This window comes from Hyperoodon ampullatus (genome assembly GCF_949752795.1).
Source record: "Hyperoodon ampullatus genome assembly, chromosome: 10".
Classification (NCBI taxonomy): domain Eukaryota; kingdom Metazoa; phylum Chordata; class Mammalia; order Artiodactyla; family Ziphiidae; genus Hyperoodon; species Hyperoodon ampullatus.
In genome coordinates, this window is record NC_136923.1 from 18843115 (window position 1) to 18867950 (window position 24836).

General features: G+C 41.3%; 1 protein-coding gene across 1 annotated transcript in view; it reads left to right on the forward strand.

Moving 5' to 3' along the window:
• RYBP (RING1 and YY1 binding protein) overlaps nt 1-24463 on the forward strand; it is a 70897-nt gene extending 46434 nt beyond the window's left edge. The window contains exons 3-5 of the mRNA XM_079712841.1: nt 23286-23462; nt 23557-23655; nt 24096-24463. Coding sequence (XP_079568967.1) covers nt 23286-23462; nt 23557-23655; nt 24096-24348 — 529 coding nt within the window. The 3' untranslated portion in view covers nt 24349-24463. The remainder of the gene's footprint in view (nt 1-23285; nt 23463-23556; nt 23656-24095) is intronic.
• The last annotated feature ends 373 nt before the right edge of the window (nt 24464-24836 follow it).

Here is a 24836-nt window from a genome sequence, read left to right on the forward strand (position 1 = left end):
GGGAAAGGTTTGAACAGTTAGTCACAGAGTATAAGGACTAGACTTGGGAGTCTCCTGACTATTATGTTGTTACAAGGGCTAATTTAATAGGATTAACCTCATTTTAGGCATCCAGTAGCCCAAATAAGTTGAGTTTGCAGAACTGCGCGCTCTTTTTTAAAAAAATAAATTAGGAAACCTGTCACTTGAGGAATTTTAAAACCAGAGGATGTGATAATGGCGATAGTTGAAGGTGAATTGTATGATTCCTTGTTGTATTGGTTAACTAGTATGTCATTTTTACTACTCAAACCCCTTACTTGTTTAATGATAAATTTATTTTTTGGGAACATTACCACCATCGTTCTCTTGCCCCTAATATCCTGACTGAAACAAATTTACATTTTTTCCAGTTTGACAGGAATGTGTGTGTCTTTGTTCTTAGAGCTCTGGTGTTGATGTTGTTTTAACTTTGGAACGGCAAGTCTTGTTCTCTTATGAAAAAGCAGCTCTTCTAGTTTCTGTTGCTCTTTTATTAAGACTTGCATAATATGCAACCTATGGGGAAGTCCTTTGACATACAGACACTGAAAGCTTTGGATTTGCTTTAGTGTGAGAAACCGTATGTTCTTTGTTGTCTAGACTTGTAATTGACAAACTGGCCCACCACCTGTATTCTGAGCCTGGGAGCTCAGAATGGTTTTACATTTTTAAATGGTGGTTGTTTAAGTGTCTACATAATCTTCTTGATTTTGCCTCTTGGCCTGTAAAACCTAAAATAGTTACTGTTTGACCTCTTACAGAAAAAGTTTGACCCCTGGCCTAAAAGAATGCAATAAATATTATTGATAATATTTAACTGAATATCTGAAGAGTTGACTAGGAGGTCAGAGCTGAGTTACTTATATTAATTAAGATTCACTTCTGGCTCCCTTGAATTAACCATTATTCCCCCTAGAGTAGATCTGATCAGAATGTATAACCGTAAAGGTTTTGTAGAAAATCAATGTGTTTTAACATGGAATATGCATCCTCTTTCGTAGGCATTTTTCTTTACTTTTAAACTGTTGTCTATTTGAGAAATGTGGGAAGCATGTGTCTGTGTGTGAACTGTCTACTGCTGTGTAACAGATTATCCCCAAAGTAGCAACTTAAAACAAATGTTATCTCACACCTTTTTCTTTTCAGTTTTATTGATATATAATTGACACCTGAGTATACACACACACACACACACACACACACACACACACACACACACACACAGCACTGTATATAAGTTTAAGGTGTATAGCATCCCTTGACTTATATATATTGTGAATTGATAACCACAGTAAGTTTTGTTAGCATCCATTGCCTCGGATACCAGAAAAAAAGGAGAAAAAAATTTTTTTCCTTATGATGGGAACTTTAAGATTTACTCTCTTAGCACCTTTCAAATTACTATACGGCAGCAGTGTTAACTGTAGGCATCATGTTGTATATTACATACTCAGTACTTATTTAATTTTATAACTGGAATTTTGTATCTTGTCACCACCTTTATCCAAATTCACACACCTTTTAAAAGGGTTAGGAATCTGAGGGTGTCTTAGCTGGGTGTTCTGGCTAATGAGGTTGTATAAGGTGTTGGATGGGGCTGCAGTCACCTGAAGGCTTGACTGGGGCCAGAGGATCTGCTTTTCAAGATAACTAGTCCTTACATGACTTGGCTGAAAACCTCAGTTCCTTGCTGGCTGTTGGCAGGCAAGGCAGGAGGTCTTAGCTGCTCACCACGTGAACCTCTCCTGAAGGCTTTGTAAGCATCCTCAACACATGACTTCTGGCTTCTCGCAGTGGTCCAAGAGAGAATGAGGAGGAAGCTGCACTCCCTTTTTATTCTCAGCTCAGATCACTTAAGTCATATTCTGTTTGTTACATGCGTGTCATCAAGTGAAGTGACAGAAGGAAGGTACAGGAGTATGTATCTTTTGGATGGGATTAGGAGCACTGGTTTATTTGGGTGGTGTATTTGTGTTTATTTCGTTGGTGTCATGGTGTGTGTGTTTGAAGACCATGTGCTTTTGGGGGGGGTGGAACTTGTGTGGGGTGGATTTTGGGGGATTGCTCAAGGGGCGTGGGTGGGCATGTGTATGTGTCTGTCTGAAGAGGGGTATGGTGTGTCTGAGATGAGATTGAGACAAGGTAACACTGGGATGCTGTTTTTATCAGGAAGGAAGACTGACTGGTGGGAAAAGGTAGACTCCTCACTCTCCCAGGCGGGTTGAGATTTCATTTGGAGGCCTCCAAGAGAGGCTACGTTTCTGCTTTTGGAAGCTGCCTTTGCTGTCCGTGAACTGGGATTATTTCATTACACACACACATATATATATGTATGTATATACATGTATGGATTTTTATATGGATGGCGTTTCTACACAAGCCTGTGGAATTTGCTTCACCCAAACTACCCCATTTTAGTCTGCCCCGATCAATTCAGTCAGGGATCTGTTTGAAGTATCACCAGTACATTTTCAAACTGGGCCCAGTGGATTCAGTTATGAAGGAGATTGAATAAATCTTTGTATAAAGTCTTATTCCCTCATGTTGAAACATATTCCAAAACATTTCTATTTTGAGAGGACTTTAAAGTGCAGATTTTGAATTCAGGGCTATTGTCCAAGGTGTCACAGGAGAAAAGAAACACAACATCCTGTAATACTAGACATTGGTGATTTTCCTTAATCTTCAAGATAATATTTTACAGAGGCTTATATTTCAAGAAAGAGTGAAAACTATTCTTGGGTCACAAAATGCTTACAATTTATTAGTTATGGAAATTAATACACAAGCAAAAACTCAATTTAAGAATAGATAAGCAAGTTTAAACCTAAACTCTGTGTTAATTCTTCTCTAATAAATGGTAATGATGGGACCAGGGTGGAGAGGGAAAGATGGAATGATTCTTGGATGTGGGTGTCTGTCCGCACCGTACTGCGAATAATGTCGGTGACTGTATCTATAGAGAAAAGGTAGGATGGCATTTGTGTGTGGCCATGTTCAGTCATTTCCATTTAGCTAAGTTTTTGGATACTGTTCAAGGACTGATTCAACTTAAATTCAGCATTTGCAGTTTTCATAGTTGATAAAGGAAAAGTCAGACAGCTTCAGCAATAACATCCTGAGACTCTGAAAGTCCCAGATGGAATCTTAGCCAGTCATCCCTGTTGTTCTTGTTTGTTTTTATACAAACTGGTGTTTGCTGGACCAGTTGTAACTGTGGGATCTACACATCTGAAATTGCACGCCGACGTTTACTTGTTTGTGCTTTTTTCTGAGTAGGTTAATAGTTAGCATATTCGCAGAAGTTTCCAAGAGGTACCCATGTACTCACCCAGGTTAAGAACTACTGAAGAATATATTTGCGATACACGTAGTGTTCTGTATCTCTGTTTTCTCAGCACTTAGCACAGTGACAAAATATGTCCCAGGGATACAAGCTGGTATTTTTCTGGGAAAATTTTTATTACTATAGGTGTCTCAAGATTCCCTCTATTAACCCATGTTTTGCTTCCTTTTTCTTCTTGGGCCCCAGGACCTTTTAAGGAGAGCACTTCTCTTGGATCATTTGGAGAATTTTTATTTTTTAAGGCACTAGATAGACATGTGGTCTGAAGCTTTTAGGGGATAAGTATTAACGAAATACTTAAATATTTTGGATTAAGTGGGAGTAGAGGGGAAGAAATCAAAGCAGACCTCAAAACGAGAATATTAAGAGTGTTTAAAAATTGATTCAGGGCTTCCCTGGTGGCGCAGTGGTTGAGAGTCCGCCTGCCGATGCAGGGGACACGGGTTCGTGCCCTGGTCTGGGAAGATCCCACATGCCGCGGAGCGGCTGGGCCCGTGAGCCATGGCCGCTGAGCCTGCGTGCCCGGAGCCTGTGCTCTGCAACAGGAGAGGCCACAACAGTGAGAGGCCGGTGTACTGCAAAAAAAAAAAAAAAAAAAAAAAGACACTTGGACAAGACCCTGAATTAGTGGTCAGAAATTGAATACATTGTAATCTGCTTCTGAAAGAATTGTGTTCTCAATTCTAGCATGTTATTTTAAGTGCATTCCAGTTTTCCAGAATGAGGTCTGGGTATGGGTGTGGATGGCTCTTATCTTAACAGGAGGAACAGTGGACAGCTGCTAGGTAACAGAGATGGCATGAGTATAGGACACGATCATTGATCGACACTGTGAAAACAGCTGTATGGGCTATACAGAGCTAGAGCAGCTCTGCACTTCTCCAGGGAATTTCAGTTTAATAGCAGCCTAAAGTAACCAGAAGAAGGTTAAATTGTTTTCCATGTAGTCTTTAATAATACAAGGAATCAGGAATACAGTTTTTAAAAACCTTTAAAAAAAGAACTATTTGGCGAATTCGCTCATGACTGGTGGTGCTCAGTAAATGTAGTGTGGCAATTAAGGCTTGTCTTTTTTTCTTACTGAATGATTTTTTTATGTAGTATCACCTCTCTGAGGCATATATTGGTATGAAACTTGGGGAAGCATTCTTCTGTTTTTACTAAAACCAAAGTTTAGAAAACTTGCATTTGCTTTATGACTATGCATACAAAAGTGTGTGTGTGAATGTGAAAACCAAAATAGCTCTGCTATACTTGCCCCCTCCAAGTGTATGTTTTGCTGGTTCCAACATTTTATCTCGCCTGTACTGAGAAGAAGGTAGGACAGGTATTGGTTGGCCAAAAGGTTCATTTGTTTTTTTCTGTAAGGTGGCTCTAGTAGTGCTTAGTTGTCTTTAACTTTGTTCGAAACAATTTTGTTAGATTGAATTGTGACAGCTGTCATATCAGCGTGCATTAAAAAAAAAACATCAAAATTGGTGAATTTTTGTGTAGCCATTTTAATATTGAAGATGGAAGAAAAGCAACCTTTTCGGCATATTGTGCTTTATTATTTCAAGAGAGGTAAAAACGCAACTGAAACGCACAAAAAGATTTGTGCAGTTTATGGAGAAGGTGCTGTGACTGATCGAATGTGTCAAAAGAGGTGTGGGAAGTTTCGTGCTGGAGATTTCTCGCTGGACGATGCTCCACAGTCTGGTAGACCAGCTGAAGTTTGGTAGACCAGCTGAAGTTGATAGCGATCAAATTGAGACATTCATTGAGAACAGTCAACATTATACCACATGGGAGATAGCTGACATACTCAAAATATCCAAATCAAATATTGAAAATCATTTGCAGCAGCTTGGCTGTGTTAATCACTTTGATGTTTGGGTTCCATACAAATTAAGCGAAAAAATCTTCTTGACCGTATTTCCACGTGTGATTCTCTGAAATCAACTGAAACGTAACAGAAATGTTCCATTTTTAAAACAAACTGTGATGGCGATGAAAAGTGGTTGCTGTACAATAATGTGGAATGGGAGAGATCGTGGGGCAAGCGGAATGAACCACCACCAACCACACACCAAGGGCTGGTCGTCAGCCAAAGAAGGTGATGTTGTGTATATGATGGGATTGGAAGGGAGTCCTCTATTACGAGCTCCTTCCAGAAAACCAAAGATTAATTCCCACAAGTACTGCTCCCAGTTAGACCAACTGAAAGCAGCACTGGGTGAAAAGCATCCAGAATTAGTCAACAGAAAACGCATAATCTTCAATCAGGATAACGCAAGACCGCACGTTTCTTTGATGACCAGGCAAAAACTGTTACAGCTTGGCTGGGAAGTTCTGATTCATCTGCTGTCTTCACCAGACATTGCACCTTCAGATTTCCATTGATTTCGGTCTTTACCTCTCAATGGAAAAAATTTCAGTTCCCTGGAAGACTGTAAAAGGCACCCTGGAACAGTTCTTTGCTCAAAAAGATAAAAAGTTTTGGGAAGGTGGAATTATGAAGTTGTCTGAAAAATGGCAGAAGGTAGTGGAACAAAAGGGTGAATACATTCAATAAAGTTCTTGGTGAAAATGAAAAATGTGTCTTATGTCTTTACTTAAAAACCAAAGGTGCTTTTTGGCCAACCCAATATTTTCTTTCTTAATGGGAAAACTGAGGCTGAAGGCTGTGGTTCTTATAAATCATTCTGCAAATTGGTGAGAGAACCAGCAGTAAAATTCCATTTTCTTAACATCTATGACTCTTTTCACTAGACCAGTTACATTCAGATTAAGAAATACAGCAAGCAGATTATCTCCGTAAATATTGCTTTCCTGTGACATCCTATTGTCTGATATCAAATCCATTATTCCAGTTCGCTGAACCCCTTCACATTTCCATTGTGTCATCCAAGGTGGCAGGTATCCATGCAGCTCACCTTTCTAGTCTTGCCACGTGTCTACATCTAATGCATTGATTTGTACAGACCTTTATATCGTACATACACTCTTACTTGTCTGGATCAGCTGGGTAATTTTTAAGAATTAGTTGATAGTAGGTTCTTGAAAAGCTGTTTAGCTCAGAGTCAAAATGCTTTTATTCCATTACTCTGTACCTAAATTAGACAAGTAGTTGTCTTTACTTTCATTCTCTTCTTTCTGAATCCTTGTACCTCAATTGAGACCTCAAGTGAGGTCTTAACTGAGGTACCTCAGTAAGATATTCTCAATAAGATAATTGAGAATTATTGTACCTCAGTAATTATTGTACCTCAATAAGATGTTCTCTGGGCAGGCAACCCAGCAGGCTTCTGGTTTATTTTTAACTTTTTTTCAGTGGAGACAATTTAAACACAAAAGTAGAGACATCGGTCTCTCGGCCCATCACTCAGCTTCCACAGTTATCGTATTGGCAAGCTTCTCGATCTTCACAAATACTATAAAAGCTTATTGTTTCCGGGAAACCATCAACTGCATTTGTGTAAAAGTGCATCCTGGACAAAAAGTTGGCTCAACATCTTTAGTCATTGGGGAATTGCAAGTTAAAGTCACATTGAGATGCTACTGTACATGCACTAGAGGGACTCAAAGAGACTGACAGTAGCAAGTGCTGTTGAGGATACGGAGCAGTTGGAATGCCCATACTTGGCTGGAGGAAGTGTAAGACGGTACAGTCACTTTTGAAAAAAAAGAGTTTGGAAGTTTCTTGTAAAGTTAAATATATACTTGCCATAGGTTTTTTTAGCCAAGAGAAATGAAAACAGGTCCACACTAAGACTTGTACGTGAATGTTCATGGCAGTTTTATTCATGAGAGCTGAAAACTGCAAACAGCCCAAATGTCCATCAGTAGGAGCCTAGGTAAACAAAACACACAGCAACAGGGATGAATGTCAGAAAATACTTTGATCACTGAAAGTAGCCATACGAAACAACGAATATATAATGTATAATTGCACTTATGTGAAACTCGAGGAAAGACTCATTCAGTCCACAGTGAGAGAAAACAAATCCGTGGTCTCTTAGAGCTGGGAGTGAGGCTTGTTTGGAAAAGGACACTAAAGAACTTTGGTTGGGGGTGGTGATCACACTGCTCTATATATTTGTCAAAACAAACTGTACCCTTAAAACCACGTGCGTTTTGTTGTGTAAATTGTATCTCCTTAAGATTTGGCCCAGGCAAAGATTGTCCAAGTCAGCAGACCTCAGCAGCGGTTGCTATTTCTAGCTCCCCCCCGCAACCCTCCCCTTTTTGGGGTGTTTGGATGGCAGGTGATTAGGCATCTGTAAGCAAGCAGGGAGTAATTTTGGAGGTCCCACTCTTCTTTAGTGCTTTTGGAGCCGTGGAGAGGGCTCGATAAAGTCAAAAGGAACAGTGTCGTCGTTGCTTCCCTCCACCACAGGCTGTTTACTCTTTGGAACATGCACTCAGCCTTGGCTCTTGTACCCTTATTCCAGAGTCTGAAATCTTTTCCCTTTCCCTCCACAGAATGCCAGAAAAATACATTGTGTGTTTTTAGAGGACACTTGTCTAACTAACCGGAATCTTATTCCACCTGGAATTTTCACCTCTCGCCACAAAATGTTTGATGATGAAGTATGTCTTTAGAACACAAAAGTTTTCTGTTAATAGAGGCATTAAATAAGTGATTACATTCTGAGAAAATGTACTCCTTATGATATTCAGAGCTCTCACTTGCTTAGCTATCACCCAGCTTTTGTTAGTGGTTATGCTGTGTGGAATATAACGCTGATTGTGATAATATGTAATGATTCATCACTTCGAGTGACTGTTTTGTTCCTTCTCTAGCTGGACTGTAAGGGTTTTCTTTGAGTATATTGCTTAGGAGTGTAAAATAGTCCAAGGAACATTGGATCCTAAAAACTTCTAGACTTTTTGGGATCACAGGAGGGTGGGGGCTTGTCAAAAGAACTCAGCCTGAAGGAATAGCTCCTAATGGCCAAAGCTGGAACAATTTAAGCAACAAAATAAATAACGATAGAATTGGGTTTTAACCCATAGGATAAGATAAATAGCCATGAATTCATACTGATAAAAATAATTGAATAAATGAATGAATTTGAAGAGACACCTCTCAGAAGAATTCCAGTTAATAAATGTGGAAGACCAAATCACCATGGGGCCAAAACAAAACAATAGCAATATTTGCACAGTCCACATTTGGATGCTGAAGTTAGTGGGTGAAAGTTTGAGAAGAAACGGCATATTGGTATATAGAGTCTCAAGGTAACTCTTTTAAAGTCTTTTATTTAATAGATAATAACTTTAAAGTGGAGAAACCTGACAGACACTACATTAGTCACCTGGTCATGGTTAACATCAGGGGTAAGACATGGAAACATCCGGAACCCCTTACTGTGACGCAGTCAGGAGAATGTATTGTCAGAATGTATAACCTCATTCTGGTCGTGAAATAAACCCAAATTGAGGGACATTTCTCCAAAACAACTGACTAGTACTCATCAGAAGTGTCCAGGCCATCAAAGACAAAGAAGCTGAGGAGCTGTCAGAGATAGGAGGAGACTAAACATGAGGAAAAACAAACTGCAATGTGGGTGCCTAGATGGGAGGCTGACAGAGACAAGGACTTTCGTGGGGAAACTAGTGCGAGTCCAGAAAAGTGTCCGGTTTAGTTAAGAGTATTGTATCAGTGTTAACTTTTCTGGTTTTGATAATTATCCTTTGTTTATATAAGATGTTAACATTAGGAGAAGCTGAGTGAGGGGTATGTGGGAACTCTATGCCATTTTGCAACTCTAGCTTAAGATGAAACATTTAAAATTTTGTTTTAGACTTTAAAAAAAATTGCAAAATCTCCATTGTACTTCTGCAAATTAGTGAATCAGATGTTCAGCAGAGCTTTGATGACAGTGCACTTGCAGCAATGTAGTTTAAGAAGAAAAAAGTCCCTTTCAGACAAAGACATTTCAGAGTCATTTTTGGCACACACAGGCCTTACCTTGTTGGAAACTTATTACAAGCCATGAAAATTCGCTTACTTTGATGCCAAAGGGAGATGCTTCAGAGTGGAATACCAACTTGAAAAAAAGTGCCTGTACCAGAATGATGCAGATACATGTGTGTATGCAGTATACCATCGTCCCAGTTTAAGTATCCCTTATAAGCTAAGGATTTAGATAAATCTGTGTAACTGGAGAGCTTGCTGGTAGTGTGAGAATCCCACTTGATTCCACAGTACTTACTCTGGTGATAATGTGGTTTCTCTAAGGTTAAGTAAGCAGACTTATTAATTATGTCATGCTCTGTGAAGTCAGTTGTTACTACTCATAGATCTTTTTTACTTTGATAGAGAAACAGAAGACCAAGAACATTCCTGAAGGACTTAGACTTGACTTCCCAAGAATTTTGTCCTAATTCCCTAGCCCTAGATATTTAAAAATACAGGCACTGCAGTACAGAATGTCATAGTCTGCATTTTTTCATACCTGTATGGTTGTGAGTATATGTGTGGGATATGTTGAAGTAGTTGAGATATTTGAGGTAAGAGGAAAGGTGGAAGGGTTAAGGGGCACATGTGTGATCTAGTGAAGGAATGGAAGAGAAACACTTCGTTTGGAAGGGCACCTCCTTGACTGGCAGATTCAGAGACCTGTTTTCAAGTTTTCATTTGCTGCAGTTTTCAGTATTACTGACTACTTCATGAAAACTTTCTCCGGCTCTCTTTTTAGTGTTTTCCTTTGTTTTTCTCACTTTCACTGGCTCCAGTTGCATTCCCTTTCTTCTCAAGGTTCTTTGGGTTGGGCCATGTGGCTTAGTGGAAGGAGAATAAACTTAGGGTAAACTGCTCTAGCCTATTGGCCCTTGGACCTTTGAGCTTTGATTCCACCAAAAACATCAAAAACTTGTGAGAATTATGAGGTGATACATGTAAACACTCAACACAGTGCCGCCTCATGGGAAGCATTTCATCATCTGTTAATTTTCTTCTTCACTTCTTACAAACTGGGAGCTGTTCTATCTCTGGGATAGATAGTTATTATATTCATTGAGAACCTCTCATGTGTGAGGCTTTTTGCTTGGTCTTGGCAGTATAAAAGAAGAGTTATACAAAGTCCCCCAGTTCTGAGGCCCAGAGAAACTGTTCAGTATTAGAATACAAGTCTTGGCAGTATAAAAGAAGAGTTATACAAAGTCCCCCAGTTCTGAGGCCCAGAGAAACTGTTCAGTATTAGAATACAACGTTATGTTACATGCTGATACAGTATCTGCTGTCTGCACCACATTGTATAGACCGACTGTCAGGCAAACAAGTAATTATTTTGAAGCAGGTTTGGAGAGTATAGCATAAAATGTAAAAGGTGGGGACTGCCTCAGAGATGTATATAATCTTGTGGAAAGAGACAGATAAATAGGGTAATATTATAATGTAGAACATTAAGTAGTAGAAGTATGTCACGGTGGTTTGGGAACCCTGAAAATCTGACCACCAACTATTATTTGCCAGGAGAAATTGGGAAAGCAATGGCATATGAGCTGGGTCTTAAAGTAGGTATGAGTTTAGCAGATGAAGTATGAGAACTGACATTTCAGGAGCTAAGGGGTCAGCAGACAGGCAAATACAGCCATTGGTTTTGATATCCGCTGGGGTCCTGGAACCAGTCCCCCTCAGATGCCGAGGGACAACTGTATTGATGGCATACCTCAGAATATTCTCATATTTATTTAAGTTTCTATTCCTATCCAAAAAATTCTAATTATTTTCTGGAATTCTGAGAGATGTTTCATCCATGAGTAGCAAATATGACCAACATTTAATTCAAAGATTTACTGTATTGTTTAAATTGGTATATGAATTCCCATCTTCAAGCTGTGCCACACTGTCCCCCTGTCCCAGCCCAACAAAGTCATGTATACTGAGTTGAAGGAATTCTCCAAGCCAGGGCTCATGTCTCTAGCCAGTAGCTACTGGTGGTTTCAGAGTCATCACCTTCATTCACATCTAATTTTTCAACCATTTGAAGTAAATAAAATACCCTAAAATTTTCCTTCCCTTGCTTCAAATAAAGACTATGATTAACCTGAAATGCCCGAAGATGACATTGTCAGAGTCGTAATTGTGTAGAGACCATTAGATAGTCTTCCCTCAAGCATCTGTTTGGTGATTGAACAGACTGGTCTTATGGTATTATACACAGAAGTTGCTTTACATTTTACCTTGGGTTTTTCCCCTAGAAAAGGCTCTGCGTATTAAAATAATGTTACATAAGATCTTGAGAGAATGATATGTTCCTGACCAAATGTGTGATGCTTAGCTATGTAGAATTACCAAAGACATCATGTTTAATCGTTGTAACTGATCTATCTTATGATGGGTATATGTCCGTGCTGCTATGCAGTGTACAACTTTAATAAAACTTGCAAAATGTTGGAGAGGAGTGATCATACAACTTTATTTAAAAAAAAAAAAAAACAACGACACAGTGTCAGCATATTAAAAGCTCTCAGGATTCTTCTTTCCGAATCCTCCCCTCTTATAACCCCAACCAGTTAGAATGATGAATATATTATATATGTTTTTGGTAGATATCTTTGGATAAAATTCTGATGGGTCAAGTGCTGTTTTTTGCTGGGCTGCCTTCCATGTTTATAAATGTTTCTACTCCTTTATATTATATTCTTCTATAGACCAGTGTTTCTCACCTGGGACTGATTTTGCCACCCAAGGAGTATTTGGCAGTGTCTGTCAGAACTTGGGGATGGGGGCGCCACTGGCATCTGGTGGGCAGAGGCCAGGGATGCTGCTAAACATCCCACCCTGCATTGAGCACAGCCCCACAGCAAAGAATTACGAGTTCTAACATGTCACCAGCGCTGTGGTTGAGAGACCATGCAGTAGACATCCTTCCAAAGTGATGATAGGCTTTTAGAAAGTTTTGACTACCAGCGATTTAGGAAACCCATTATAATTTGACCGTGAACTAGCCTGTTTGTTAGAACTCTTATTTTCTAGTACATATGTTTTTGTTTTAAGGATTAGGTTTGAGGGAATCCTTAAGATTACCTTCATTTAGTCCAACCCTCTAATTTTACAGGTGAGAAAACCAAGACCTGAAGAGGGCAACTGGTTTGTTAGATCTTGGATTTCTTTAAATTATCTAAATAGTGTTTTTTTGGGGGGGGGGGCGGTTCCCTCTGAAGAATTACAAATTCTTCTGTGTGCTTTGTAGGTACCCAGTTTTGTGACATGAACTGTAATTTCAAAATGGTTACATGCATTTTAAATGGGATCTCTGACAGCTATAAAGTAATTTTCAGAGCAGATTGGATTGCTTTAGTATAGTTTCTTGGAGAAAGACTTGATACATCATCAAGTTTACTTGCATCTGAAGATATATGGTTTGCGAAGAGATTTGTAGTGTCTTGTGATCCTTCTTAAAATCATTTGCATGATTTATAAGGTAATTTTGTGTATCTTCTGGGGAGATTGGGAGAGGTCATATCAAAGTCACCAAACCAGCAGTGTAGTTTGTAGAATGTACTTAATGCAAACTTGCCTGTATGTTAAGAACAAATAACTCTATTTACTTGTTTTTATTAAATATTGAATACAAGTATCTGAGCTGAAGGAGCCATAGAGATTGCTTACTTACTCTATTCTGATCTCTTTTATCAATGAGGAAACTGCAGTCTGGAGAGAGTATGTAATTCATCCAAGGTCATGGAGTTAGGTTCTAAAATAAATACAGAAAGCAGAGGAGAGAGCTGAGGCACCTCAGCCTGCTAAGTCCTAGGATCCAACTTGTGTGACAGGGAGCAGCCCAGAAAATACAAAGGACCCTCAACAGAGAACTTGGCCGTTGAAATCTAAAGCGTCATATTTTATCAACTTCTTGGAAAAGAAGCATACACCCGTACTCAGAGTGCAGAGCGCCTGCCTTGGCATAGAGTAGACACCAGGAAAAGTCTGTTTGATGAATTTGGAAACATAAGCCCGAATGCCGGAGGTGAAACCAGGACAAGAGACAGCACGAGGAATGTTACATCTCTCTCTGCTCCTTTACTCAGATGGGCTTTCGGAAGTCGGGGTGCTGGCCCAGAGAGTTGGGATTTGGTAACCTACATGGACTTTTCCTCCTCAAGGAGGCGTGCGAGGGGAGGTGTGTCTCCACCACTTCTGTAGTCACCGCAGCTACTGTAATTCTCACACTGCCTCAAGCGTGGCAGCGATCCTAACACTGCTCAGAAGAAATCCTCAGCCAGCAAAACACCTTTCCAGTCTTAACACCAGTCTTTTACTGTAGAATAAAATTTGTATTGAAAATTTGGAATGGCAGCTATCAGAAAGAAATGCAGTTAGCCATCTTCAAAGAAGGTCCATTTTGAAAACAATTTAGGAAGCATTTTTCTTCACATGATGTCAACTAGTCCATTCTTTGTCAGTGGATTTACTTTTGGAGAAATGCTGTGAGAGATCTAAAGGGCATATTTATTATGGGACATTTACTTTAAATATTTGAATGGCCACAATGAAATTCTGTTATTTTAGGCACCACAGGGGAGAGGAAATGGAAGGAAGCCAGATTTATAGTCTATGGTTGAAATACTTTAAGCCTTGTTCTTGAAAGTTGTGCTTGTGTTTAGGAAGTTTAAATTTTTTTCTTTATCTTTGAAATGTTTTCTTAAGCTGCATTTGGAGGTGATGCTGCTTTTCATGGTGGTGGGGTTTTTTTGTTTGTTTTTTTGCAGTTTTTTTGTTGAGCAAGAATTTAAGCTTGAGTTGTTTTAGAAGTTGTCTTCTGAAGAAAACCTCTTCTTTCTTTACCTGTGATGAAGCAGCAGACTTGCACAGTAAAATATTTGTCATGGTCCTAGGGTAGCAGCTCTCAAGCTTTTTGGTCAGAGGATCTCTTGCACTGTTTAAAATTATTATGGACCCCAAGTAGCTTTTGCTCATGTTGGCTATACCTGTAGATACTTTCCACATCAGAAATTAAAACTGAGCAATGTTTAGAACACAGGAATATACAAACATACATTTCATTAGCTCTCAGAGCAGTGATGTCACATGGAGGTAATTATTATAGAAATAGTTTTTGCCTTGTAGACCCTCCTCAAAGGGTCTTGAATAACCCCAGGAGTCTCTGGACCACACTCTGAGAACCATCCTGGACTAGGCTCTCTCTCCATTGCTGCCAGCTTCGTTTATAAAATAAGGGTTTTGTTTTCAAGAGCCTCAACCACTTGTAGCTCCTTTCACTTTCTGAACATATGTTCCAGAGTTGCAGAAAAGTTACAGTGCCGACAGTTACTGGTGCTCAAGCACTTTTTAAGTAAGTGTGTTTTCAGAGCATAAGAGACATTTGAATACAATGATAATTTTGAATCTGTAGTAGAACATTTCAGATTCTGCTGTTAAGGATGCTTATGTTAGTTCTCTTGGAGCCAGTTGTTTCTAACCAAGTTGTATCTGGTGAGTTTGTGCAATACCATATATAGTATTGTAAAATTGAAGTCCGGTAGCCTCCCCTAAAGGTATTCTCTTTTAAAAGGAATATCTGCAAAACCAAAATTCTGTCTGAAGTAATGCAGAAAAAAACTGACAGCTAAGTCAGTGAGGATCCTTAGTGCTGCCTTTGCTACCAGAGGGCATGATTAACTTAGGACACTAAGCTACATGAGGGATTTCTGTCTCTAGAACCATTTCCATAGGGCAGAGCTTACCAGCTTCTTTCATTTGTAAATATTTCCATTGGCCTCCCTGTGTCTGTGGAAGGGTAGTCGATGCATCTACAGCTGGAAAAGTTAGTGCTTTGAAATGTAGATACTACTTTTAAGGGGAATTATTTTGTGGAATATCTGCATGTTCTGCGTACATGTACTGTGACGAGCTAAGAGACCTTTACCTCCTTTAATCTTGATTTCAGCCCCGTTACATTAGATGTGGCCCCATTTCCATTTTGAGTAATTTACCCAAGCTCGGTAGCAGAGTCTGGATAAAGTCCAAAGGCTGTCCTAACTCCCAAAGTCCATACTCTCCCTATTTACCTGTGAAGGTGAGGATGGAGAGGTAAGTGGAATAAAGGGGATGGCTTGACTTTTTTTTTTTTTTAATTTGATAGTTGGAGTCCGAATTAAGGGGGAAATTTTAGTTTTCTGGTACAAGGCAGAGTGGTTTTCCTGAGTCAAGGATGTATATTGGTGGGAAAGAGTAACCTAGAAGATGAACTCAGACCCCTTTGGGCCACCCAGTGGCTCATTCTAGAAGATTTGAGAAATTTCATGAAAACAGGTGTTTACATGAGAGGCCAAAGAACTGTGCAAGAAGAGATACTATTTGGGGAGCAGAGAGAATTTAATAATGCCACACAGTGTATGATTGTAGCAGTGAAGGTCACAAGGTCATAGAAGTTTCGTATTACCCTGGTGTAGCGTGGCCTGACTCTGTGGCAACAGCAGCTCTGGGGAAGGAAGGCCATGAGTATTCATCTTTCCAAAGCAAAGCCAGCTAGGTCTGAGTAATGTTGGACTGAGCCTAAATCAGCAAGCTGAAAGAGCATCCTGGTCCCTGGGACTGACCACTAGTACAAGGTCTTATGTTTCCTGCGTCAGGGAAGAATTTGACTGGAGCTCTTTTTGTGGTTTCATCCCGTAACTGAATAGATGAGTATTTGTCCGTTGGTCTCTTAAGATAATCAGCCCTTTAAAATAGTGGCAAAGTAAGTGCTTACCTAGAAACGCCCTAGCAACTTATTTACGAAACTAGGTTATCTGCCATATTTCCTCATCTGTTATTCTTCATTGGGCTGGATTGACTCACCTGGGTGATTCTTAGTAATAACTGTACTATAACAGTGAATCAAATATGAAAAGGTACAGAAATATTCATTAGATTAAAACCCTTTGTTACAAAACTCTCAGCCTAGCATGGTACACCTGAAAGACTACCAGACTGATTGTCTCTGGTGTAGTTGTAAATCCTCTCTCTCTTTTTAAACTGAGAATACTAGTGGTTGTGTAACATACCTTGTAGAATTGTTGAGGATAAAGTGAGGCAGTAGTTGTTAAAATATAAGTATAGGTGGAGGGAAAAGAGCCCTAAAGTAGCCTAATTACTTCAAATCTGTTCTACCTGTGCATGTCTAGAGTTTAAAAGAAGTCTTGTTTCACCCTTTGAGATCTCATGGTCATTGATGTTGGAGCCACAATCCTGACTTCTGTGTTCTGTTCACAGCATTTCTCCTCTGCTTTATCTTTGGCATGTAACTTACAATGGGTCAGCAGCGGGTGGGTAAAACGAACAGAAAGAGAGTTGTTCTCGTAGGGCCTCTTTTCTGTTGCACTCACCGAAGCCAGGAGCCAGTAGTGTGTGGTTGGCAGTGTTGCTGGGACAGACCCTGAATCTTAACACTTACATGGCCTTGGAGCTAAATACAGGCATTAGCTGGTGTGAAAATGGATTCGTAGCTTCTTTTAACTTGGAATACATACTGTATGCAGACAAAGATCAGATTTATTTACCCTCATTTTGGCTTTAGCAGGTACTTCTGCAAAGAAAAAAAGTTGTGCAGTTTATAACGCATTTTACACATTTGGCCCACCCGCTTCCCTGAGGTTGTATTTACTATTCCCATTTCATTTTCAAAATATTTTAGTCGGTAACGGCTGTGCAGAGTACTCTGCTGTGTTCCCAGCTGGTGTGTGTCTGTGTGCGTGCGTGCGCGCGTGTATCGGGGGCTCAGTAATACAGAAGTTCAGTCATTGGTGGGGAGGTAAGATGCATCCTAGTTAGTCCAGTGCGCACGTGTAGAATAACCTTTGGAGTGGAGGGACGGGGAAATGGGTCATGTGGAGAAGTCTCCTTTTAATTACAGAGCCATGATGTGATCTCTCATAAAGACTCGTGGGCTCCTGGTAGAGTGAGCTAAATGGACAGGCATTTCCAGAGTAGTTCGATCCTGGAAATTGCTGATTTTTCAACCAACAGATTGCCAAGGCAAGGAAGGGCTTGGTGGGGGAGGTAAAGACGATGGCAGAACTCAAGGGCAGTGTCAGTTAACTTGGCAAAGATGTTTTGTAAGTTGCAGGGTACTTTTTTTTTTTAATGGATAAGTTGATTGTCTGATTTCAGAGCCTTTAGGGTATTTTAACTGAAAATGGAGTTCCGTAAGTGGACAAAACACACAAATGTTAGTTTAGGAAGAGCTGAACATAATCAAGGAAAAAAAAAAGATTTGTTATTGCTCTTTGTTGCCTGAACTACGAGAAGATGGCTTTGTCCTGCTTCTCATTGTGGGAGCTGAGTTACAGAAAAGCGCGTGAGAAATGATCACAGATCTCAGGTTCCCCTGAGCACACAGTGGAGAAGGAAAGTGTTGTACGGGGGAAACATATGGTTTGCCCATGTTCCCCCAAAGCAGTCCAGGAAGTTAGCTTGTTTTTTGCTCTCATTTGTGTTCATGTGTGCTCGAACTCTGAAATTTTTCTTTTTCAAAAATGAAGGATGTCCCTAGAAAAAGATTTGCTTCACTTTATGGAATCAGCTCTTCTCTGAAATATTAGCTGTTCAAATGCAAATAAATAGACAAGATTTCCTGATGATGTCTATTACTGAAATGTCACAGCAGATTTTCCTTTGTAAACTCTATTGGAAAAGCAACAATAAAGGTATGAAACAATTTTCAGAAGCCTAAAAATTTTTTATTAAAAAAATACAGTTTTGAAGAAGATAGGAAAAAACTTTTGTTGCCAAACGTACTTATAAAGGAAACCAGGCCCCATGTTATATACTGTATAGTATTTCTGGTCAAATAGGGCTTTTTGTTTGTTTGTTTTTGTTAGTGGTGATTAATGGGCTTTGAGGTGTAGTCACCAAAAGCAGTAAGCCATGTTCTTTGATCTAATGTTTTCCCCTGTTTTGGGAAAGCTGTTAATTGCTTGTTTAAGATTTGTTAGTTGGGAAACTTAGGTAATTTTGGAGAACCCCCGACTCTCAGCTCCATATTGAAGAATTGACGTCCTGCAATATGCTGGAAATTCTGCCCATTAAGCGAACTATATACAGTGTGTTGTATGACACTTAAAAGACTGCATTGAGCAGTGTAAATCTGTGGGAAGTAACTATTTCTCACTGATCAGCAGTGTTAAATATCATGATAAGGGTTCATTCCTTACAGGAAATGTTAAAAGACGTTGGAAAACATACTTTGCCATCTCCTCTCCCCGTGCCCTTTTCTCTCCCCTTAAGGACAGCCAAGTAGTCCTCTTCCTACCCCAGTGAAGGTGGCGGGGCTAACGAGAGTGCTGGAATTCTTGGGCAGGTATCTGTTGGAACCGTAGCTTGAGTTGACCTGAGTCTTCCATCCCTAGTACCCTGTGCCCCTCCCCACCCCCTGACACACACACACGGTGGGGAGACTCATTTGAAGTTACTTTCATAAGAGGGGTGTGTGGGGACTTCCCTGGTGGCGCAGTGGTTAAGAATCCACCTGCCAGTGCAGAGGTCACGGGTTCGATCCCTGATTCGGGAAGATCCCACACGCCATGGAGCAACTAAGCCCGTGCACCACAACTACTGAGCCTGCGCTCTAGAGCCCGTGTGCCACAACTACTGAAGCCCGCGCGCCTAGAGCCCGTGCTCCGCAGCAAGAGAAGCCACCGCAATGAGAAGCCCGCGCCCCGCAACAGAGTAGTCCCTGCTCGCTGCAACTAGAGAAAGCCCGCGTGCAGCAACGAAGACCCAACGCAGCCAAAAATAAATTAAATAAATAAATAAGAAGAGTCTTCGAAAAGTTCAGGTGGATCTGGGTTAAAAAATCGCAGTTTAAAAATCCCAGTTTAGCCACTTACTGTGAACCTTAGACAAGGTTCTTGATCTTTCTGCTTTCAGTCTCCTTAATTGGTAAAACAGAGACAATCAGTTCTGCTGTGGAGGATGCTGTGCCGACTCTGGCTTCGTAGCCTGCCTGTCCTGTGCTGGCTGTGAGGTGGTCCTGGCCTGCTGCTCGACAGCAGTTCACACAGCATCTAAGCTGGAGAGCGCGGCCGGCTGGGGTGCGGCGTGCGTGGCTCTCCGTGGAGGTGGCATGTTCCCATCCTCATGCCGTCAGAGTGCGCCGGCCTGGGAATAAGTAGGGGACGGATGGCAGGAGCTGCCACAGCAGTTCTGGCAGGGTGGCACCTTTGGAGGGTCTCCCACCGATGACCCTTCTCATTTCTTCACCTTCTCCAAAGGTATGCATTGTGTTCAGCAGCAGTGCACCATTTCAAAATGAATTAGGTGCATTTCCCCACCTCACCCCGTTCCCTGATCCGAGAAGGACTGTGGGGTTTGTTGGGGGAACTAGTTTGAAAAAACCACTCTAATAATTAAAATAATGAATTCCCACCTGTTGGTGAGGGGTTTTTGTGGGGAAGGAGCAAGTGATGATGGAAGAATTACTAGGTTGTTATTTGAGGACATTGAGAACACAGAGGTACTTGTGAAACAACACAGGTGCTTTTAGCAGACATCCCATATTTCTTGGTAATAATCTGATCCCAGTGAGCCTTGGGTCCTTTTCATTTGTGAAGTTTCAGTTTGGTTGCCCATTAGAGAGGAGGACCATTTCTTTCACTGTTGTAGTCAGACATCATTTTCTTAGGAACAAGTGAGGACATCTGCGTGGTTGTGCACACGTGCTGCATTTGAGGAGTTGCAGCTTATGTTACCGTGTGTGTGTGTGTGTGTGTGTGTGTGTGTGTGTGTGTGTGTGTGTATGTATGTATACTGTCCTACAGATGCTGGATTGTGGCGCATGCACTGAAGAATTCTGAGGGTTTGCTTACCCTGCTGAAATGCTAGAGAGTGGTCATCCGCGGGAGGAGTACGAGACAGGCACCTGGCCTGTTGCCCACGCTGTGCCCATGGCCTCGGCGAGCCGCCTGTGAGAGGATAATCCATCTTGGGTCAGCACAGCATCTGGGTCCTTGAGAGCTGCTTGCAGGTGCATCAAGCGCCTGCCATTAGGGGCTGTTTGTGAGACGAGGGTGTGACTTCCTTTCCTCTCTGCTCTTCCCTACCTCTCTGTTCTGCTGGTAGTGCCAGCTGCTCACCAGCCCAGGCACCACTTCTGATGTCCATCGTTTCAGGCTCTCTCCTCTGACCTCTCCCTCCCATATTCTGCCAGTAATCCCCCAGTACCTAGCATCCCTCCCATCTCAGAAGAAAGCGTCTCTGTTCCTTTCCCAGTGCTTTGATTTTTTTTTTAATTTTATTTTTTATTTACTTTTTTATACAGCAGGTTCTTATTAGTCATCAGTTTTTTACACATCAGTGTATACATGTCAATCCCAATCCCAGCATGTTTCTTGATTGTATTCTTTCTCTCCTTTGCCCCATGGCTAACCCCTCTCTTCTGCCTGCCTTCAGTCTTTCTCCCTCTTCAGTGTACAACATGATTGAAGCCTCCCGTTCCCAAGGAAATCTCCTCAAACCCTGCTGACCCCTTTCTGCAGTGGCAGGGCTGTCCTTTACCTCAGCACCACAATTCTCAAAAGGGTTCCTGTTGGCCGCCTCTAGATTATTCCTCTGACATCCTGTAGTCCCTTCCTCTTTGCAGCCCTGATTGCGTGTGGCTTGCTCTCCTGAAAGTCGGCAGTTGACTTCTTGATCACCAAAGCTTGGGCCCTTTTCTCAGTCCTTATGCTACTTTGTCTTTCTCTGAAATTTTCGTTTATTCTTTATTCATCCAGTAGGTAATTTTATTGGGTACCTGGTACTGTGTTGAATGCCACAGTGAGAAGGATGATTAAGACACGGTCATGCCATTCAGGAGTGTACATTTGATTGGCAGTTACAGTGCGGTGTGCCACCTGACATCATAGAACTCTGTAGGACATGCTGGAGTGAGACAGTCCCCCTAACTCAGACTGGCTGGGCCTGGTGATGGGGCTGGGAGTGGTTTCTCTGGGGCAAGCGTCTGGTGTGCCACGTGCAGTTGGTTCTTCTTGCTGTTGCAGGTGGTCTTGGACTGGTGTCCAGTTGTCCTCTCTTGTCAGACTTCCATGCAGTGAGGTACACATACTGGCTTAATTGAAAGTCTCCCTCAAGGTGTAGTTTTTCATAAAGTTTTATTTAGTGAGTTTTCACTTGGCTGAGTTATTTCATTTTGACACCTGAGTATTGGTTAGTATATGACAATTTGTTTAAACTCTGATTTAAACTGCTTGGTAATCCCTGTAGACAGCTGGTCTGTTTGTGTTCCCTGTGAGTACTTGTGAAATAGTTTGTAGTGGTGATTATCTTCTCTGTAAGTATTAACAGATACACTTCCTCTTTGAAAGAGGAGAATGTGTTAGAATGGCTGCTGCTGCCTTTGTTAGAACCTGTGAAAAAAGAATGTTACCTTTCACCTTTCACTTGAGGGGCGGGGATTTAGAGTGTTAAGTACCTTCCTCCCTTTGTCTCGGGGCACTTCACATCTTTGAATCCCTTGCTCAGTGGCATGTGAGGCTGCTTGTGGTCCAGCCTGAGGTGACCGTACCCGTAGTGGGTTTCGTCGTATGCCGCCGTAACCAAGGCCTGTGTTTGCTGGAGACCGATAGGAAACTTGCTCTGGGATTGCTCCTTTGTTGGTGTGTTTTCTTCAAAGCCACACTGTTGTGGAACCAGCACTGAGACACTCAGAACAAACCCGGTGACTTCCCCTAGCAGGCTGGCCTCGATGAAGTCAGGGAGTCGGTGTCTGTCCCTTCCTTGTCCTGTATTTCTTCTTCGCCACATCACACCTCCTCCCAAGAGGTGCTTCAGTAACTGTGCTTAACTTAGGAGCCAGCGTGTCCTGTACCTAGCAACTCTTTTTGTTTGTTTTCTTGAAAAAAAAAATGGCGGAATTATTTAAGAAAGAAACTTCTGTTTTGATTTTCTTAGGATTTTTTTTTATTTTTTTATTTTTTTCCCCATTTCCCTTCTTCCACCACTGGCTCTCTCGTTGATGAGGCAGACCTTGTCTGTCCAGTTATTTTTCTCTGGCCAGTGCCTCCATCGTTGGGAACAGAGGGGGATGTAGGGTCTGAAGGGGATCATTACATCTTGGCAGGTGGTTGCTTCACCTCATTAATGACCCACTTAGATACGTGTTTTCTACCTTGTACTTGGAGAATTTATTATATTGTAAATGTCGATCTAGATGCTAATGTCTTTGAAAATTAATATTGTATAGAAGTAGTGCCTAGGTTTTCCTTTCTCCCTTTGCCATTTGGGTCCGAATGGTCATGCATTGTGAGAAGCATTTGGCACCGTTTAGAATTTGTAAACAATAGTGCTAAGAGCCAGTGTCAGTTGGAGACTGGTGCAGACATAGTGGTTGATGGCACAATGAATGTGTCACGTGTCTGAGATTTTTTTATAGTGACTTTGTCTTCACCCCCTTGGAAGCGCGTATGAACCACAGTTACCTTTTATTGCTCGACACGTGTTGTCTGTGCCCGTCACAGAGCATCAGGGGAGCAGACCAAGTCGGAATAATTAGATTGAGGAGTGAACGTCACACTGCTAATTTCATTCTGTTTTCAAGGGATTACCAGTGTCCATTTAATAAAATGAGATCAACCCTCTGCAGCAGGAGTATTTGAAAGCTGTCAGTCAGTATAATCTTGACAGCTCAAAAGAAGCAGTGTTCTCAGCACTCTTAGAAGCAGCGTCATGTTTTATTGGCTGAAAGTCTTGACTGCACAGGGATGTGTATGTTTGTGTGAGCGCGTGTGTTTATGTCATTAAAGGTGGATGTACGGAGAGTGGATTTGAAAGAGGAAAAGTTTTATGGACTTAACCATACTATCTGGAAATAATAAACACCATATAATTTACTTTGAGTTGCCAGATACCAGTAATAAAATACCTAAAAATTATGAGACCAAAATTTTAAAATTAAAGAAACAGTTAAAAAGTAAATAATGAGGCATCTTTTCTTGAATGTTTTAGAAAACCTCGGATCAATTCTCAGCTGGTGGCCCAGCAAGTGGCCCAACAGTATGCCACTCCACCACCCCCTAAAAAGGAGAAGAAGGAGAAGGTTGAAAAGCAAGACAAAGAGAAACCCGAGAAAGATAAAGAAATTAGTCCTAGTGTTACCAAGAAAAATACCAACAAAAAAACAAAGTAAGTTCTTGGGTAACTCCGTACAGTACTATATTATTTTGCAGGTGAATCAAAGATGTCTTTTAAATGCCTCTTTTTCTGTCTCCCCATTTAGACCAAAGTCCGATATTCTGAAAGATCCTCCTAGTGAAGCAAACAGTATACAGTCTGCAAATGCTACAACAAAGACCAGTGAAACGAATCACACCTCAAGGTATTTGAAACTAGAGTGAAATACCACGTTGCTGCCCTGATTCACGTGCTCATAATCAAGAGTCACGGGTGGTTTGGTGCCTGTGGGGGTTTGTAGGCTAAGAAGGGGTGGGGTGAAGAGCTGGGGGGGGTGGGACTGTTAACTTTCAAAGTACATGCACATAGATATGAGCTGCTTTTATATCACTGAGTCCAAAACAGGAGAAAGATAAATTGGTCATAATTTTGCAGTGGTCTGAAGCTTTGCTAAGTGATGGCGGTTTCGTTCTTGCTACGCTTAGTCGGCAGATTTGGTAGTAAGCGCTGGTATCCGTGCTGGCATTTTAGATTCAGTGCCACAGCGACATACAGTCTGTGTGTGTGGCGGGATGATGTTGGGCCAGAAGTCCTTTGCATCCGTAGCCTATTTCACGGGCTCTTCCCCTGTGGTGTTGCTTTCAGGCCCCGGCTGAAAAATGTGGACAGGAGCACCGCACAGCAGTTGGCAGTAACTGTGGGCAACGTCACCGTCATTATCACAGACTTTAAGGAAAAGACTCGCTCCTCCTCGACCTCCTCATCCACAGTGACCTCCAGTGCAGGGTCAGAACAGCAGAACCAGAGCAGCTCGGGGTCGGAGAGCACAGACAAGGGTTCCTCCCGTTCCTCCACGCCAAAGGGCGACATGTCAGCAGTAAATGATGAGTCTTTCTGAAATTGCACATGGAGTTGTGAAAACTATGAATCAGGGTATGAAATTCACATCTTCCACCTGCCCATGCCGCTTGCACCCCTGGAGAATCTTCTGTGGACATCGACCTCTTAGTGATGCTGCCAGGATAATTTCTGCTTGCCATGGGCATCTGGCCCCCAAGGAATTTCGCACCCTGACGATTACTCTTGACACTTTTATGTATTCCATTGTTTTATATGATTTTCCTAACAATCATTTATAATTGGATGTGCTCCTGAATCTACTTTTTATATAAAAAAAAAATCTGCTGTGCACAATTTTCCATGTACATTACAACTGGTTTTTGTTTTTGTTTTGTTGGGGGGGAGTGGGGTGGGAGGGGGAGGGAGCTTTTATTTATTGTGTTCACAGACTCCATCCTTTCAGCATATCCTTTTAAGTTTAGTTCTTTCTTCCAGTTATACTATGTACTATCAGTTTTGATATAACTATATATATATAAATATAAA